Here is a 17269-nt window from a genome sequence, read left to right on the forward strand (position 1 = left end):
CGAACCAGGAACCCTAGTAAATATCACAATATAAATTAATGCACAATGTTCCTGAAAGTTATAAATAATTTACTCCGAATTCCTCTTTGTCACTTTATGACCCGCCCGCCCAAAAGCCACAATATTTCCTAACGAGTTTACCCCAACTGCCCGACCTGAGCATCACTACGTCACAGTAAATGAGCAATCCAAAAATGGAGAAAATTCATGATGAATTAAAGTCACAAGCATCCTTAATTAACAAAAGCAAAACAATATCAAAACATCTGTCTACAAACTGTCACACAAATTGTGCAGTATAATCCAAGTCTTTTTTATTGAGTCATATGCTCAGTGCTTCCCAAACAGGCAGTCCTTTTCGATGGGGAACTGAACTAGAAGTTATCTAGGCTCTCTTCAAAGCCAGACTCCACTGACACAGACAGTTTTATCCTGCTAAACACGAGAGCAGAAGTGTGTTACTGTGTGACTTTGGTGAATCTGAGAGTTTCACTTTTAGCTCAGTTCCCCATCGGAAACGGCTGTTAGGGAAGTACTGAGCACAGGAGTGGATAAATAAAATGTGTATTATACTGCACGAGTTGTGTGAGAGTGTGTAAATGGATGTTTGGATATTGTTTTGCTACATGCAGTTTCCTATGACTTTGAATTCATCAAGAATTTTCTAAGTTTCTGGATTTGTCATTCACTGGAGGCATGCAAGAAATTCAAAGTCAGAGTAACTGATACACAAATGGTAATTTGGCGGGTGAAGTGTTCCTTTAATGTGAGTGGGTCTATGACACTGCCTGCTATAGAAAAATCACACAGATTTAGTTCCTAACCTGACAAACTCCCTATCTTTCCAACAGTAATCCAGCCAACATCCACTTCCTCTCTGCTTGGATAACTCTGTTTTGCATCTTATTATCATACTTACAAGTGTCTCACAGATGACTTACTTCTTATTATTCTTCATATGGTAGCATATGTTTAGATGAATATTCCTGTAGGTGTATGTGCATCTGTGCATCTGTGCAAGCGTGCGTGCTTGTGCCAACATACCGCCTCAACCCAGGCGTGCACCAGCTGCTGAGTGTCCTGGCGCGCCAGCTGGCACAGACCGAGGATGGCCTGCCGCTGCTCGTGGCTGGTGTAGGCCGAATCAGTGAAGTCCTCCGTCCGCTCCACCAGCGCCTCCAGCTGGCTGCCCATGCCCTGGGGGGACAGGGAGTACAGGTTCTCCCGCAGGCACTCCACGCTGGACTGCGAGATGGGGAAGGAAGAAGGTTACGGATTGCATATGTGAGTTGAAGGAGTGTTTGAAGGATAGTTTTTAAGACTGACGAGGCAACACACACACAAGAGTTTTATCCTGAGGGGAAAAAATACATAATTTATTATCTCATTATCATTGTGCACTTGACCTAGTCATTAAATAACAAGGATTGTGGGTTTAGCCTCGGATTCACCTTGGACCATCAAAGATGCGCACTAAATTCTGCAAACAGCATCTCAAGCACATAAACATGAAAGCTAATGCATTTTTTTCCCTGTTTCATCCTCTTTTCTTTTTTTTCTTTTTTAACAAAGATCTGTTTTTAAAAGAAGTACAGGCCTTTGCCTATGTGTCCTAAGATGACAGGTTTATATAAGCTATTAGTTCAACTCTGCCATTAGGAGCTATGAAGCCATTTATTAAAAGCAATACGCATCTCCTGGCCCTTTCATTAAAATACTTCCTTCTCCTTTTATCTCGACAGAAGAGACCCCTTCAAAACATTTTTTTGTTGTTTTTCTATCACTCGCTGGTGAACAAGGAGGAGGGAGAAGATTAGTCACAGCGATGTAGGTTTATGATGAGTCACACGACCCTATTAACCAAATCATAAAACAGATAGGTCTGGTCCTACATATTGATTCTCTGAGTAACATTTGAAGCTATTGCCAAAATCTTAATGCTGCAACCACAAATCAACTGACACAGAAGCACAACTAGATCATTTGAGGGTTTTTGCTTAAAACCATGCTCTTTCTTATTAATATAAATGGAGTGTTACTGACATTTCTGAAAGTGATTTTACGGCAGCTTTAAAGAAAACTTGTTCAGCATGACGCCTCCCTCACAAGAGGATCATTACTTTACTTCACAGACTCCTTCAGTAAGTCTGATTTCTGATCCTACCTTGAAGTCCTTGATGCCGTTATAGATGCTGGCAGGAAGGATCTTGTTCTCCCCGCAGCTCCGTGCCTCGGTGACTATCTCGATGACCTGCTCCAGGGCACAGCGCATCCGGTGGAACACGGCGTCCTTGTTGATCCGCGCCGACTCGCAATCTGGGTGCCTCAGGCAAGTCTTTGGAAAGAATTCGAAGGGAAATGTCAAAGCTCGTGCCCTCCTCAACTCTTTTCAACGTCTATCTGCTTTCATGTTTTACAACCACGACTATACACTCTCTTTGTTCATGATTTTGTGACTTTGAGTTTTGAGTATTACCACTGATCACAGCGTTTGAGAAGCCCTGAAATTAAATAAACTCGAAAAGGCCTTAAATCTTTAAAGCTGGACATAATCCATAACTCATGCCCAGAGGTCCAGTGTTGGTGCACCAGCTGTTTACCTTGGAGGCTGTGAGAAGCATCATGGTGCATTTCTCCAGCACTGCTCTGGCTGCTGCCATCCGTGCCTTCTTCTTCTCATCCTTCAAGTCCTACAGCACAAACACACACGCACACACACCAGATGGTTATGGGTGGCTTTACTTCAGTTGCAACTTCTGAGAACTCTCTGGGTGTCCGAGGGACATGAAAAAGTATGCAACAAATCTCTTTAAAGCTGCTATGAAGGGACACACAAATGTGACACAGATTCCTCTCCAAGTTTGCGCACACGAAACTTCCAAGGCTCATTGTTTCCCTAATAAAAACAGATGCTACCAGAATAGGAAAGAAGATACAGCATGTGACCCGCTGTTTCCCCCCTTCATGTATTCCAAACAGAAATAGACAGCTCGAATTAGGTATTTGGGGATTTGGAAAAGGCAGCTGAATCAACTCCTCTCCCATCACTTCGCCATAGATTACAAAGACGATGTGATTATCTGTCATTATTTTTGTCTCTGTGCTCGTCTGGCTTCAATAGACGAAGATTGTAGATTTTCTAAAGGGCTGTGGGCTTGTGCATGTGTGTGCATGGATGAGTGGGAGTGAATACGACTAAAAAAAAAGAGAGTGATAGAGAAATCAGGGTGGTAAATGAGGAGAGGGAGCATTAGCTGCGACGCTTTGGGGAGAGGCATGATGTGTGTTTCAAAACACGTGCCCTGAAGAAATCCAGAAAGAGGGATGGCCGATCCTTTCTCCCTGTCTAGATACCACAGCCGCTGCACTTTACATCAGCTTCTGCAGGCAAAGCGCTTTAGCTGCAGGGGCTGAATGTATGCATCAAAGACGGATTAGCAGTCTCTGACAGAACAAAGTTAGAAACCCTAAGTTGGACTGTTTTTCTAAAGCTTGAAGCAGAAGTTTTGTTTTGTAAATGTGCCATACCCTGAGCTGATACACTGCAGAGAGAATGCACGGCTCAAAGCACAGGTCAGTTCATATCAACATTAAATCGTGACTTGTTTGAGGAGTATGAGTCATAACCGACCTGTACATTTCTTTTATGGATTAAGACATGGATTAGAAGAATGACTCGATGCAGAAAGAGAGATATATGAGAAGAAACCTTACTTCATTGTTTCTTTTTAGAAGAGTAAATATTTGATGCTTAAATTATTGATTTATTCTGAGTTTGTACATTCACAGTGTAAGTAATGCAGGTTTCACAGTCTAATTCCACCAACTGCTTGCACATTCAGAATACCATGTTTAGAAAACCGCTGCTTGTTAGATCACATCTGCATGAATAAACAAATAGTGCTCAGTGCTGAAGAAACAAAGAGACAAATTACTGCACCTTCATAAACCAAACTAAACACATATGCAGCTTTCTTCCAAGTTAGACCACATATAATTCCATTTATTCAGACAAGTAGTGTGCTGATGAATTTAAAAACAAAGTTTCTTCGCATGCTACTCACATTCTGTCTGTCTCCAGTGAGGTGGGCAAACTCCACCATCTCATTGCCAAACTGGCTGAATATCTGTACAAATTCCTGGAAGGTGCTGACTCTTTCCAGATGGTCGAGGGTAACCAGGACCTAAGAGGAGTGAAAAGATCAGAGCGGTGCGGTGAATGAACACATATGGTTGTGTTCTTCAAGTCCTTCCAAAAACTATTTCAAATCTCGCAGGATATCAGCAGGAACTGCAAAAAGTAACTCCAGCGCTCTCCTCCGAAGTATTTATGTCTCAATGTGATGCAATTATATCAATGATATGCTAAAATAAAACCAACAGATTAAGTAGTTCCTAACCTGCATTTTAGTTAATAGTAGTCTATGTACCTGCTAATTTAGCTGCTGAGGGTAGGTTAGCTGGCAGCCCTGATGCAGCAGCTTTTATCAACGCCAGACAAAGAGGAGGAAGAGATGTAATTGTGTTTGCCAGTAATGGAGAACAGGGGGCTGCCGACTGTCTATCCAAACGAGGATAACCAGTCATGACTGGGCCCCCTGTTTCCATTCTTGGCTTAGTCTACAGCTACATCCATATCACACTGTCTGGCTGAGAGCACAGCCAGGTACGATGGAGAGAGGCAGTCTCTTTGCTCTGTGTTTTTATGTGATCGCTAAATGTGCTGCTTCCCTCCAATTACCTCCAGAGTACTTCTTCAGAGAGCCAGTGCTTATCTATTAGGAAATAAAGGACTCCAGATGGAGTTTGCTAAGATGTGTGTGTGTGTGTGTGTGTGTATTAATGTGTGCATCACTGTGTGTGTGCGGGAGGGACTAAGTAAGAGAGATTACGCATATCTTTAAAGGTTGTGCCATCTCATATTTACATGTCTCACCTTGTTACGTGATGTGATTATCTGTTTGATGACGATGCGGTCAGCCAGGACGAGGACTTTAGTGACTGAGGAGAGGAGCAAGCGGGCTGCCTTCACCATCCCTGTCCTATCACTGAACACCGTGACACGTCCGTCTGACTGGGACGGCACGGCTGATCCCACATCTGTCAGCTGGGCTATGGCATCACCTGCGAGAGAGGAGAGAAGGGACAGTTGGGCGGATATATTGTCTGATAGAGCTTAATGCAGATATATTGTGTTGGTCTATAAGGATGAAACAACTAACTTTTTCTCTCTGCTACTGATTCATAAACCTAAACTCTGGGTATCTGCCAGTGCCAGAGTACTTATCCGACACAAGTGCTCTCTTTTCCCTTATTTAAAAATCTGTCCTCACTGCATGGAACACACTGGCATCAAACATAACATGACAACTAAAACATCAAATCTTGATATCACTAATCTAGGGAGTTTATGAGACTTTTGGTTGGGTGCTGTTTAAACAATCTATAACACATGGTCTATTAGGGCATGTCCAACTCCCCTTTTGCTAGTTAAACGACGCATAACCTGGGCGCCCACACCTCGTTCTAAGACCTACACACCCATGGGCACACAGATAGGCCCAAGTACACACAACATGGGCACTGGCCATGAAAATGACAACAGATTTGGTCTGAAAGTAGCAATGACAGATCCACTGCGCTTTGCACTGCTTTACTGCGGCTGTAAGATAGAGCCCCTATGTCTGTCTGTCAGATAACTAAGGGAGAGTCGAGTTGAGGAGGCCGACTCAGAACATGCTGGAGGGTTTACATATCCCATCTGGCCTGAGAGTGCCCTGGGATTCCCTCGGCAGAGCTGGATGATGTGGCTGGCCAGAAAGACCTTTAGGCTACTTTGCTTTGCCAGCTGCCACTGAGATCTGGACCCAGACAAGAGGCGGAAAATTAAAGGATGTGTGGTCAGCTGATAATTCCTTAAATGCCCTCTAAGTTAGGTCAGGCGACACTACGGCACGATGTTCTCCCAATCTGCCTCTCTTCACCTCTGGGAGAACATATCGTCCTGTGCAGGGTGACACACAGCAGCACTATATTCAGCTCAGTGGTATGCCAGCCTGACCCAAACACTGCTGGCATGCTCTCTGGATGACGTGAGACAACCAAGGCCCTCAAATACAATAGGCAAAAAAAGCCAGAGCTTTTCCAAATTCATACACGGACAAAATATGCAAATGTAAAAATATTCATGAAGAGTCCAACTTTCCCTTTTTCTCTCTTTCAAACCTGCTCTCACCGGCCCCAAAAAGGGAGGAATACAGAGTTTAAAAGGCTGAAATCCCATCACCAAAATAGCTATCAAGAGGAAAATGTCCAGAGTTAAGAGCGAGAGGGAGGAGGAGAGAAATCTCTCAGAAAGAGAGAGCTCGGAAAGGAGGGGGAAGGGAGTATAGCTAGGTCTCTATTGGGTCACGCTGCTTGGCTGTCTATTTTGTTTGGCTGGTCCTTTAAAAGAAGCTGCACTGACGAACTGATTGCATCCGACAGGCTGCTTTTCAGTGCCAGCTCCGCTAACCAGTTAAAACATCTAGGCCTGGCTCGCAAAGAATGCTGCACAAACCCCCATGGCACAAGCAGGGTGGAAAGCAGAGGGAGCCAACTCTCGCCTCTTAATCTCGGAATATGGATGGTATGGACTGGAGGATGGATTTTCATGACCCTAATAGAGTTATCCCACTGGTCCCTTACCGTATGTGCTCGAGACCCTTGTAGTTTCTGCTCACTGTAAATGCAGTTTGTTCCAACATAGAAAATTATGCATCAGGTGAAATGATTTCGACTTTTTTTTTCTGAACGATGAATTTATTATTCATAAGTGAAAACTTGAAAGGCCGATCCTTGATGTGTTGGTGCGGCGCTTGCAGGCAGTCAATCTTGCATGACTCAATGCATGGCAATGTCTGTCTGTCGGTGGATTGCGATGAAACTTGATACAGACATTCATGTGGCCCCTCCGGATGACTTCTTTAACTTTTCATCTAGCGCCATCACCAGGTCAACATTTTGAGCCTCAGCTTTACTTTGCATTTAGTGCTTATTAGCAAATCTAAGCGAGCTAACAATGCTAAACTAAGATGGTGAACATTATCTCTACTACAGATCCGAATGTTAGCATTTAGCTCAAAGCACCGCTGTGCCTCACAGAGCCGCTAACATTACTGTAGACCTGTTTCTGTGTCATTTATATATGATTTATGAGAAAAAGGTCACAAAGAGGCCAATCCTTGATGAGCTGGTACAGCGCTTAAAGCCAATCGTCTCCTTTTACCAACTAATAGCCCGGCACATGTAGTCCAGTAACACTCACATACAGTGTGTGCAATGACTTTAATTTGATCCTCACTACCATCTTATCTTGAATCTTTCTGTGGGGGGAAGAGAAAGTGAGACAGAAGCACGCAAATGTGAGAATGACACTGAGAGACTGAGCGAAAGAGACAGAGACAGAGATCCAGCGCAGATTGCCTTCACTGACCTGCCTCATTGGATCTCTCCACCGCTCTGATGATGGGTAGCATCTAATTAAACTAGTGCTTTCAGCCTGCCTTTATTTCATTCATTATAGCACACAAGGCTGAAGCCTGCCTGATTAAACTCTCCCTGCGGCTAGGTATTAGAGAAATGTCAATCCTTCACTAACTAGCCCCTCTCTCTGCTGTAGACTTAAAGCCTCTAAAAAAGTCTTTCTTTTTTTATCCCTGAAGATGTCTCCATCATTTTAAAAAAAATGGTCAGAGAAACAAAACCTTTTTTTTTTTTTTTTTAAGAATCAGGGAACAGTTGTACAGTGTCTGTCAGGAGAAGTGCAAGGGAAAACTGTAAAAACACCTCCCTAAGAGGAAAGTGAGAACCGGAATAAATTAGTCGCAGTGGGCTCACATATCCAGACACACATACACTTCACTTGGCCTCACCTACACACACACACACACACGCACACACACATTCACACGCACATTTTCTCATCAGTCTATCCTCCCCCTCCCACCAGCGCTTTCTTTGTCTGAGTTTTAGCCGTCTTTACAAATCAACGCTGTGTGAGGATTAAACGCTTTGCCACGCAAGCTGGTTCCCCCAACATAAACCTATTATCACGGTGTTGTGTCTAAAATTCTTACCCAATGTGATATTGTTTCCGGTCTGCTCTGCAGAAAGCTAAATGAGGTCCTTGTTTTGCCTGATAAGAACTAAGTTTCCAGATATAAACAGTGGTGGAAAGTACCAAAGTAATTTTACTCAAGTACTGATTGGAGCGAACTGTACATTTCCATCTTATGCAACTTTATATGTCTACTCCACTACGCCTGAGAGGTAAATATTGTACGTTTTACTCATCTACATTTCTCTGACGGGTTAAGAAACTATTCAGATTACAATTTTTATACCCTTTCTGTCTAGTGGAGTTATATATGAGCACAACCTCAAATATCTACAGCAGTAAAATGCAACAAAATACAGAACTTCTACTTCTAGTGGAGCATTTTCACAGTGTGGTATTAGTTATTTTACTGCAGTAAAGGATATGAATACTTCTTCCACCTCTGGATATAAAGAAGTGTTTCACCCAGCGAGTGATGACAACTATCTAAACCAAGAATTCTAAGAAAGTTTAGATAGACAGAAACACACAGCGTTGACGTGAGTATTGAATGTGTTTTTTTTAGACGGCTTTTCAAGTGCAAATGTTCCAAGAAAGTGTAGAAACACTGAGAGAAACACATTTCTGACAAAACCATCACCTCTTCTTTCTCGGGTTCAATAAAAGCCGACAGTCCCGTGAGAGTGATCCACACATTCTTGTTCCCTCACTCTGGTTGTCACTGTTTCCACCCCTCCAACAACCCTCTTTTCCCTCTTTGTTTCTCTCAAGATGTTTAATGTTTTGCACTTTGAAACAGCCGTACATCCATTAAACAGATTATCTTTTCAGATTCAGACTTGAATCTTGCAGCATATATTAGGTGAAGAGGCAGACTACACCCCGGACAGGTCGCCTAACCTGCCTGTTTTAGAATGGGGAGGAAACCGCAGAAATGCGGACGTGGGGAGAAATCTAAACTCCACACAGACAGGCACAGCCAGCAAATTCAAACCCTGGAAAAAAAAATAAGGGGTCCTGACCTCAGGTGGAAAAATATTTTTCAGTGTAACACAGAGGCAATCTATGAGGCAGTGAATATCGGGAAAACTGCTTCAATCTTGCCAACAGCCTGATGCATAAAGCTTCTATCAGAATCTATTATGCGGTGCTTTCCAAGCCAGTGCAGAGACATTCATTCCCTACACAGCACCCTTGGGTGAAGAGGCACTTTTTCAGCCTTTACTTCCAAGCTAATAACAACAATGTCTTTAGTTGACTCTGGAGGTGCTCTGGTTTAATACTGTCTGACAGCCAGGCTGTCCAGACAAATCGAAACTTGCTCAAATTTGATAACAGTGTGACGCCTAAAGGTGGTGCCTGATGCCTTATGAAACTGTCACAGTTTGTCTGAACAAATAAACACCGATGAGTCTTATTGGCTGACAAGCTGTAACAGCCTCAATGGCAATTTCTTAACATCATAAAGCCATGCTTATATCACGATGATACTCTATCCACTATGAGGAAACCTGTAGGGTGAAGCACCCTCACACTGTTTAACAACATTAATCTGTGACCACAAAATAAAATCTGTCTCTTTCTCTTTCAAAAGCGAGGCACTCGACGAGGTGCTGAGTTTAAGCGCAGCAATTCAGTGAAATGTCGAGTACGTAATGAGATCAAACCAAACCTGCTCTGCGTGCCTCGAAGCAGGCTTGACCCATCTCATCCTTGAGCTCTTGATTCTCTGTGGCGATGGCCTCCCCGACGGCGACGAAACGGCCCACAGCCACGCTCACTGCCTGGCCCACCCTGTGAATGGCTGCCAGGGTGCGCTCCGACTTCTTTGGCTTGTCTTTATGGTTGATCAGTGTTGTGATCTGCAGGAATGTGGGGAGAAAAAAACAAGACATTATTAATGTAGTAAGACACATACTTTACTTTTGTTGTCGCCAGTTATTTAAGCCAAGCATAGTCAGCAGTGGTGGAGTATTTCCATTTTCTGCAACTTTGTACTTTTACATCCACGAGAGAAATATTGTACTTTTTACTCTATATTTATTTGACAGATTGACTTACTAGTTACTTTGAAAAACAATTTTTCATACCCTCATTACCCAATTCTGGTGATTCTGAACACCATGAAAATTTGACTTTTGACAGATATGTGGCTCTCACAGGACAGCAATGCTACAAACATTAAGATCTTATGGAATATATAGCGCAACACTGTATAATAAACTACCACACATTATATAAAGGAGTTATAAATGAGCACAAACTTAAATATCTACAGCAGTAAAATGCACTATGGCACTATGAATACTTTTACTTTAAGTACATCTAGCCAATAACACTAGGCCCGTTTCCACCGCAGGAACTTCGGGGTAATTTTACAGGACCAGGGCCGGGGCCGGGGCCGGGGCCGTTGGTGTGTGTCTCCACCGCAGGAACCACCCCTGAAGGACAAAGTTCCGAAAAACTCCTGGATGGGGCTTGGGGTTTACTTGGTGCTGATTGGATATACTCAAGGTGGGATGTGACGTCAACAGAAAGCGACAAAATAGCTGGCATTTTTAAAACTCAGCAGATGAGGAGTCGCATTTTTAAAAGGAGTCGCAAGAAGAAAAGCAGTTGTTCTTCTTTGTTTGTTTCTTTGCCGCGTCGCCCCGGTCAAAATGGTCGCGCAACGATTACATCACATCCAGAGCCCGGTAACTTCACAGAAACCTTCCTCCTACTCCGCTCTCTCATTGGAGACACGGTGGTTGAGACAGCCGAGCGAGAGGACGTTCCTGTAAAGTTCCTGCCCCCCAAATAGTACCAGGAACTTCTTCAGTGGAAACGGGCCTACTTACATACTTTTACCTTAACGTCTAGTGTGTAGGGTTAAGTGGCATCTAATGATGAGGTTGCAACATTGCAACCAACTGAAACGTGTCCCATGTGCAAAGCATGTAGGAGAACTAGAGTTCTCTCTTATGCTTGTAATGCGACATTGCGAAATCATAAATGTCCCTATCTAGAGGGACATTTGCAAAAATGCAAATCTAGAAAAACGCCTGTCTAAAGCCAGTGTTTGGTTTGTCCATTCTGACCTACTGTTGAACAATATGCTGAACTCCGTGGAAGAGGACCCACTGCATATGTAGATATAAATGGCTCATTCTAAGGTAATGAAAACACAACCATTCTTATTTTCAGGTCATTATAAATAAATTAAAACATGGTTGTAAATATCATAGATGCCCCTAAATCCTACACACTGGACCTTTAAGGAGGGATTGAATGCAGGACTTTTAATTGTAGTTGAGTGCTATTAGTACTTTTAATGCAAGAAAGCACCTGAATACGTCTTCCACCACTGACAGTTAGCCACTTTCTCTTAACTTTTCCACTGACACATCTAAAAGCCTGGAGGATAATAAATAACCACACAAGTTGCATGGTTGCACACTGCCTATCTAGAATCATAGCCTCTTGTTCGATAGTGAAAGTATGCTGTGATTATATCCTAACAACACCTTTGATAAGGGAGCATGTTGAGTCTGGAGCTCGTACCCCATTTGCTTATCAGGAGAGAGGAGTTTCCTGCCTGCACAGCCACAAGTGGAGATAACATTTTGGAAGACGGCACAGGGATAACCTACTCTGCGTGTCAGAAGGAGAGGAAGCATGTTTACAGCTCAAACACGCCCAGTCTCCAACACCTCTTACACAACATTTCATAAAATTTGAAAGAAGAGCAGAAACAAACACAGCAGATGGGACATGCACGCACGTCTCCTGTGACATATACAAGACAGTCCACCGACGGGTACACAGAAACACACGCACCAAACTCAGGTGGGGCCTCTTAGTGATAATTAAGGGTATGAATTATGAATGGGTAGAGCCAATTATCATTAATTATTCATTGATTGCTTTCACTCTCTCCAGCTGTTATTGTGGGTGTGAGTGTGTGTATGCCTGTCAAACCATTTGGGTCAGGGAGTGGTGGGTGGTGATTTTAATTGGTCCACAGCTGCAGGTGGTCCAAGTGGGGAATCTTTTGCAGTAAAGTCTTTGTGGGCTACAGAAAAACACGCTGGTTGTGCTAAGCTCAGGCGGCTGTTTGAATGAGCAGCATCCTGAAACAGGAATGTAACACATCAGGCCGTCACTTTTTAGTTCCACAGTCTGAACGAATGAAATCCTTTGAAATGTGTTCAGATAGATTTGACAGTGTACGACACAATTAACCCTGAGATCTCATGGAAAGTCTACAGCATTGTTGATCAGCACCTGACAGGCAGCACCATGGGGCAGCACACACACAAAAAATTGTGTCCTAACATGATGTTAAGGTTTTTGTTATCTGGGTCCTCAGCTTTGCTTTATAATCAGACAAAATACAAAACAATAAGCTTGGGAAATTGATGTCTGTCATCTGACTAACTGAAAACTTGATTTTTCTACATTCAGCCCAACAATATATGCGACAAACAAAGGCAATCTTTAGTGATTAAATTTGTCTTAGATTCATTATTGTTTTGTTTTTTTATTAATCGCTCACCCTATTAAAACATCTGAAAAATACACAGTGATGAAAATAAATGTTTTGTTTAGTCTGACCAACGGTCCAAAACCCCAAAGTATTCAATTTACTATCAAGTAAGACTAAGAAAAGTTGCAAATTCTCACATTTGAGAACCTGAACCATCGAATGTTTGGTATTTCTGCTTGAAGGATTTTAAGATGCTCTATATTAAGAGTGTATCTATCAATCTATTAAGGTTGTCTACACACAGCTCTCATCGTAAAGGTGGCTGTGCTAGCGGCTAGCAGCTAACAGTGTTAACAACTGCAACAGTGCTGACAGAGCTAACAGTGTTAACAGGGGGGAACCTGAAGATGGGTGCTACACCTATGCCAAGACACTGTCACGTTATCAGCAGTAACTACCGTATGAACACAGTGCAGTGGCATATACACACACACACACACACACACACACACACACACACAGGACTCCTGTGCACTCACATGCACATGAAACTGGACCAGCTACCAAAATATAGAACAGAGAAGCTTGGATTACAACCTTGAATGTATAAGGAGATCTGAATACAGCTTTGGGGGCGGGGCCCCATTCATTCCTATAAAGGTTGCTAAGTGGCACAGGGAGCCAAAATAGTTAAACTTTCCAGTTATAAAACTACCTGGATCTTCTGCATTGTTGGGCCGGTTGAGCAGCTAACCTCTGGTTTAGCATTCTGCTAAATAAAAATAATGTAATTGTGCATCTCTTCAAGACTTTCAAAATGTTATCGGACCAAATGGATCAAATCCTGATAGTGAAACAAGTTATTTCAAAGGGTTTGTGATCCCCCTTAAAGTGTATCCACTGATTTACAAAAGTGTCTTTCACATAAGTCTCTTTCACATTGTAAGTCTATGGGAAAAAGTATTTTCAGGCCTAATGGCATCACGTGATGGACCAAGAAGTGGTAATTCTACTGTTTGGCCACTATGTCAAATTGGCTTCAAAGCATGGTGCTGTTCCTGGGGGCTTGACTTGTTTCTCTGCTCAGGACGCCATTACTTCACTTAATCTTTACATAGCAAATATTTGTTTGCTGCTTTATTAATGCTCTGAATATTGTATAGAGCTGCATTAAACAGTTAATGGATTATCAAAATAGTTTCTGAATATTTGCTTTCAACAGTTTCGGCTCTACATCTAACAATAACGTTACCAACTGATCTGATTATTTCTCAAACTATCAATAAATCATGTTGAGTCTGTAAAATGTCAATGATGAAAAAAATTCCCATCACAATGACTTCAAACGTCTTATTTGTCTTCATTTATGCTAATTCCTGCTTGCCAGCGGCACACTACAAAAGGGGGGACTATAAACCTGCTACAAATGCCTCCTGAATCTAAATGCCACAACGCCAAATTAGCCTGAGTCAGCAAACCTCTTGAGTTGCTGCCCTGTGAGACATGACCCACATTAAAACTGTACATCACACATCATTCACACTGACAGCTTCGTTGAGCACTGCTGAGTTTCAAAGTTCTTTAAACTGATGTTGATGTTTAATGCGGCTTAAAGTTGTTTCACAGCGCCTTGGTGCTCATTATTAGCACTGTGCACGGCAGATATGTTTCTTGCTGAGAAATACTGTGATAGCTGGATCCAGAAGAAATTCAATATTGCGTTGGACTCGTCGACTTCATATTGATGAGAGATTTAGAATTAACTGGGAACAATTTCTAACTTGTTTGGCATTAATTCTGCATAACACACAAAAAAGTTCTGCCCAAAGTCCTTGAACAATAAAGGTCACATCTCCATGCTGCAATCAAGTTCCAGTGGTAGTTAAGTTCAATCATTCACTCTGATAATAGCGCTCATTAAGGATTTCTAAGCATACAAGCTTTGTTACTTTCTATAAAATTACATAAAAGATGCTACTTGCCGAGTAGCTGTTATATAAATCATAAAAAAGAGACATCAAGAAAAAGGACAGAAAGAAAGTTGAGATGAAAGGGAGCAAAAGGAAATAAATTAAAAAACAGATAATAAAAAGTGCACCAAATAAAGCTGTTGCACTGTCTCTTCCTCCTCCCGTTACTGCCCCTGCCCCCTAATACATTAAAAGAAGTTGTAACTTGTCCGTTGAATTCCCTTCCATTCTCGGAAAGACCATTGTTCTGTAGCAAGATCCTGACCCTGAAAGCGCTCATAAAGCACTTCTTTTGGTCCGTCACTCGTCACTTTATGTATCATCTGTCTTCTTTATCTCTGCATTAGAGCTTCCCTTCCTGTTAGCCCTGTGTTTTTCACTGACTCATCGACACAGAGTGGGATACTCCGTAAAAAAAAACACCCAGGCCAGCTGGACATGATGCAGCCTAAAAGAAGGAATTAGGACACAGGGACACATGATTCAGACCTACGTCATAAAATTGACTGTTGTACAACGTCAGGTGGCATTCTTGTTACACAAGAGACCTGGTAAAACACTTCTGTGATTTCCGAGGATTGGAGCATCTGAGGACTGTGTGTCTTGTGTACAACTGAAAGTGTGTGTGCATGGTGTGTTTTTATGTCTGCAGGGTTCATGCAGGCATGACTGTTTTCCCAGATGACTTGTACAAGCAAATGGTGACACTAATGAACACTCAGGCTGGCACTGATCCAGAAACCAGTGTTTAAGGGGGTTGAGAGCATGAGAGAGGACCTTAAGTGTGTGCATGTGTGTAGGTACACAAACGGCAACACCTGAGGCTCACAGAGGAGAGGGAGAGGCAGAAGAACAGACAGCAAAAGAAAATCTGATTACAGATTTTCCTCTGCGAAAAAGAAAGCTTTATCCAAACTGCAGCAGATGAGCGGATGGTGAAGTTTGTTTCATAAGTTTAAGTGTGTGTCTGTGAAAGACAAACAGAGTGGAAAAAAGTCTGTGTGAATCACAAAGAGAGACTGGGAGAGAGAGCAGAGAATAACCACTGCCTGGGATTTCCTCCATTAGAGATTACTAGGTGGGTACATTTACTGGGCTGTGCAAACAGGAACAGAGCAGGGTGGGGAGAACATAATATTGATACAGTGCCATCGCAGAAGAGAGACCATTGTGTCTGTGTGCGTGTCAAAGGAGCTTGTGTCAGTTTCATTCTGCACGGACACAGAAAAGTGCACATTTGTTCTACATTTGTTAGTGAAACACTTAAAAAATCAGCAAAAGATCAAATTTTAAAGGGACAGTTCACCCCAAAATCAAAAATATGTATGTTTCCTTTTACATGTAGTGCTGTTTATCAGTCTAGACATTTTGGTGTGAGTTCCTGAGTGTTGGAGATATCGGCTGTAGAGATGTCTGCCTTCTCTCCAATATAATGGAACTAGATGGCACTCAGCTTGTGGTGCTCAAAGTGCCAAAAAAATACATTTCAAAAACTCAACAGCAATGTCTCTTTCCAGAAATCATGACCCAGTTATTCAAGATAATCAGTTTCATGTAAGAACTACTTTCTGTCTACTCAACAACACACACACATCAACCTTATCACTGTAACGAAGGAAACGTGCATCTACTCATGGATGAGAGACTTCTGCTAATAACGTCCTCCTTGGCTGAGCTGTAACACTAGCTAGCTCAGTGTTGCTACATGAGCAAGCAGTAGATGTAGGCTTCCTTCTGCACAGTGTTACAAATGCTAACTGCTAATGTTGCACCATGTAACTTGACAAATGTTTGCTAACAAGTTGGAGATATCTAAATTTATATGTTTGCTGTTGTGTTATGCAGTGTGCATCTACTGCTAGCTCACCTAGCACCACTGAGCTAGCTAGCGTTACAGCTCAGCTAATAAGGACACTAGGGTTGAGAATCACCAGAAGCCCCACGATACAATATTATCAAGATACTTAGGTCGCAATACTATTGCGATTTTAAATGTTTTGCAATATGCTGAGTATTGTGTTAACATATATTGCAATGTATTATCTTTTTTCAAATGCAAATTAGGAAAAATCTCTTTCAACATCTGTTTTTATCTGATTAAGATTTCAGTCAGTGCATCTCACTTGTATCTGGTGGACTGAAAAAGCAATTTATGTTATTATTTCATTTGTATTTGCAACATTAATAATTTATATGATTAAAAATTGATCTTTGGCATCTATGTATCAATACAATACTGCCACGCAAAATATTTTGATACTATGCTAAATAATTTTTCCCTGACCCTAGAGGACTGTTTACATCTGGCACTGTCATGAGCACAAGCCTCTCATCCATGAGTAGATGCACTACTCCTTCTCTGCAATGATACCGTTGGTGGATGTAGCTCAGGAGACATAAAATAGTTCCTGACCAGGGGCCTGTATCACGAAACGAGATCAACCTTTCCTGGGTTACCCAGACCTATCCTGGGTTGACTAACCTTAACAATGGCAATCAGGATAATCGGTATCATGACGCTGGATATCAACTCGGTAACTCAACCCAGGGTTGCTTTATCAAGAGCCATGAACGCACACGCAGCGGACCAATCACAATCATGAGAGAAGCACAGCGTCACTAAGCGTCACTGAGCGTCCTCACAGAGCGCCGTATGTGAGGGAAAAAAAAGTATTTCTCGTGAGGATCAGAGATTAATTCTACTAAAATATGAGGAGGAGAAAAGCAACATTA

At 42.2% G+C, this 17269-nt stretch overlaps 1 protein-coding gene across 3 annotated transcripts in view; it reads right to left on the reverse strand.

The window, feature by feature from the left end:
• ctnnal1 (catenin (cadherin-associated protein), alpha-like 1) overlaps positions 1 to 17269 on the reverse strand; it is a 68187-nt gene that overhangs the window by 17474 nt on the left and 33444 nt on the right. For all 3 annotated transcript variants that reach the window (XM_050034373.1, XM_050034371.1, XM_050034372.1), the window contains exons 2-7: positions 9771 to 9960; positions 4937 to 5124; positions 4065 to 4184; positions 2601 to 2690; positions 2165 to 2335; positions 1045 to 1245 (exon numbers count right to left, since the gene is read on the reverse strand). In XM_050034373.1, the coding sequence (XP_049890330.1) occupies positions 1045 to 1245; positions 2165 to 2335; positions 2601 to 2690; positions 4065 to 4184; positions 4937 to 5124; positions 9771 to 9960 (960 nt within the window). The remainder of the gene's footprint in view (positions 1 to 1044; positions 1246 to 2164; positions 2336 to 2600; positions 2691 to 4064; positions 4185 to 4936; positions 5125 to 9770; positions 9961 to 17269) is intronic.

Source organism: Epinephelus moara, chromosome 22, assembly GCF_006386435.1.
Source record: "Epinephelus moara isolate mb chromosome 22, YSFRI_EMoa_1.0, whole genome shotgun sequence".
In the NCBI taxonomy this organism is placed as follows: domain Eukaryota; kingdom Metazoa; phylum Chordata; class Actinopteri; order Perciformes; family Serranidae; genus Epinephelus; species Epinephelus moara.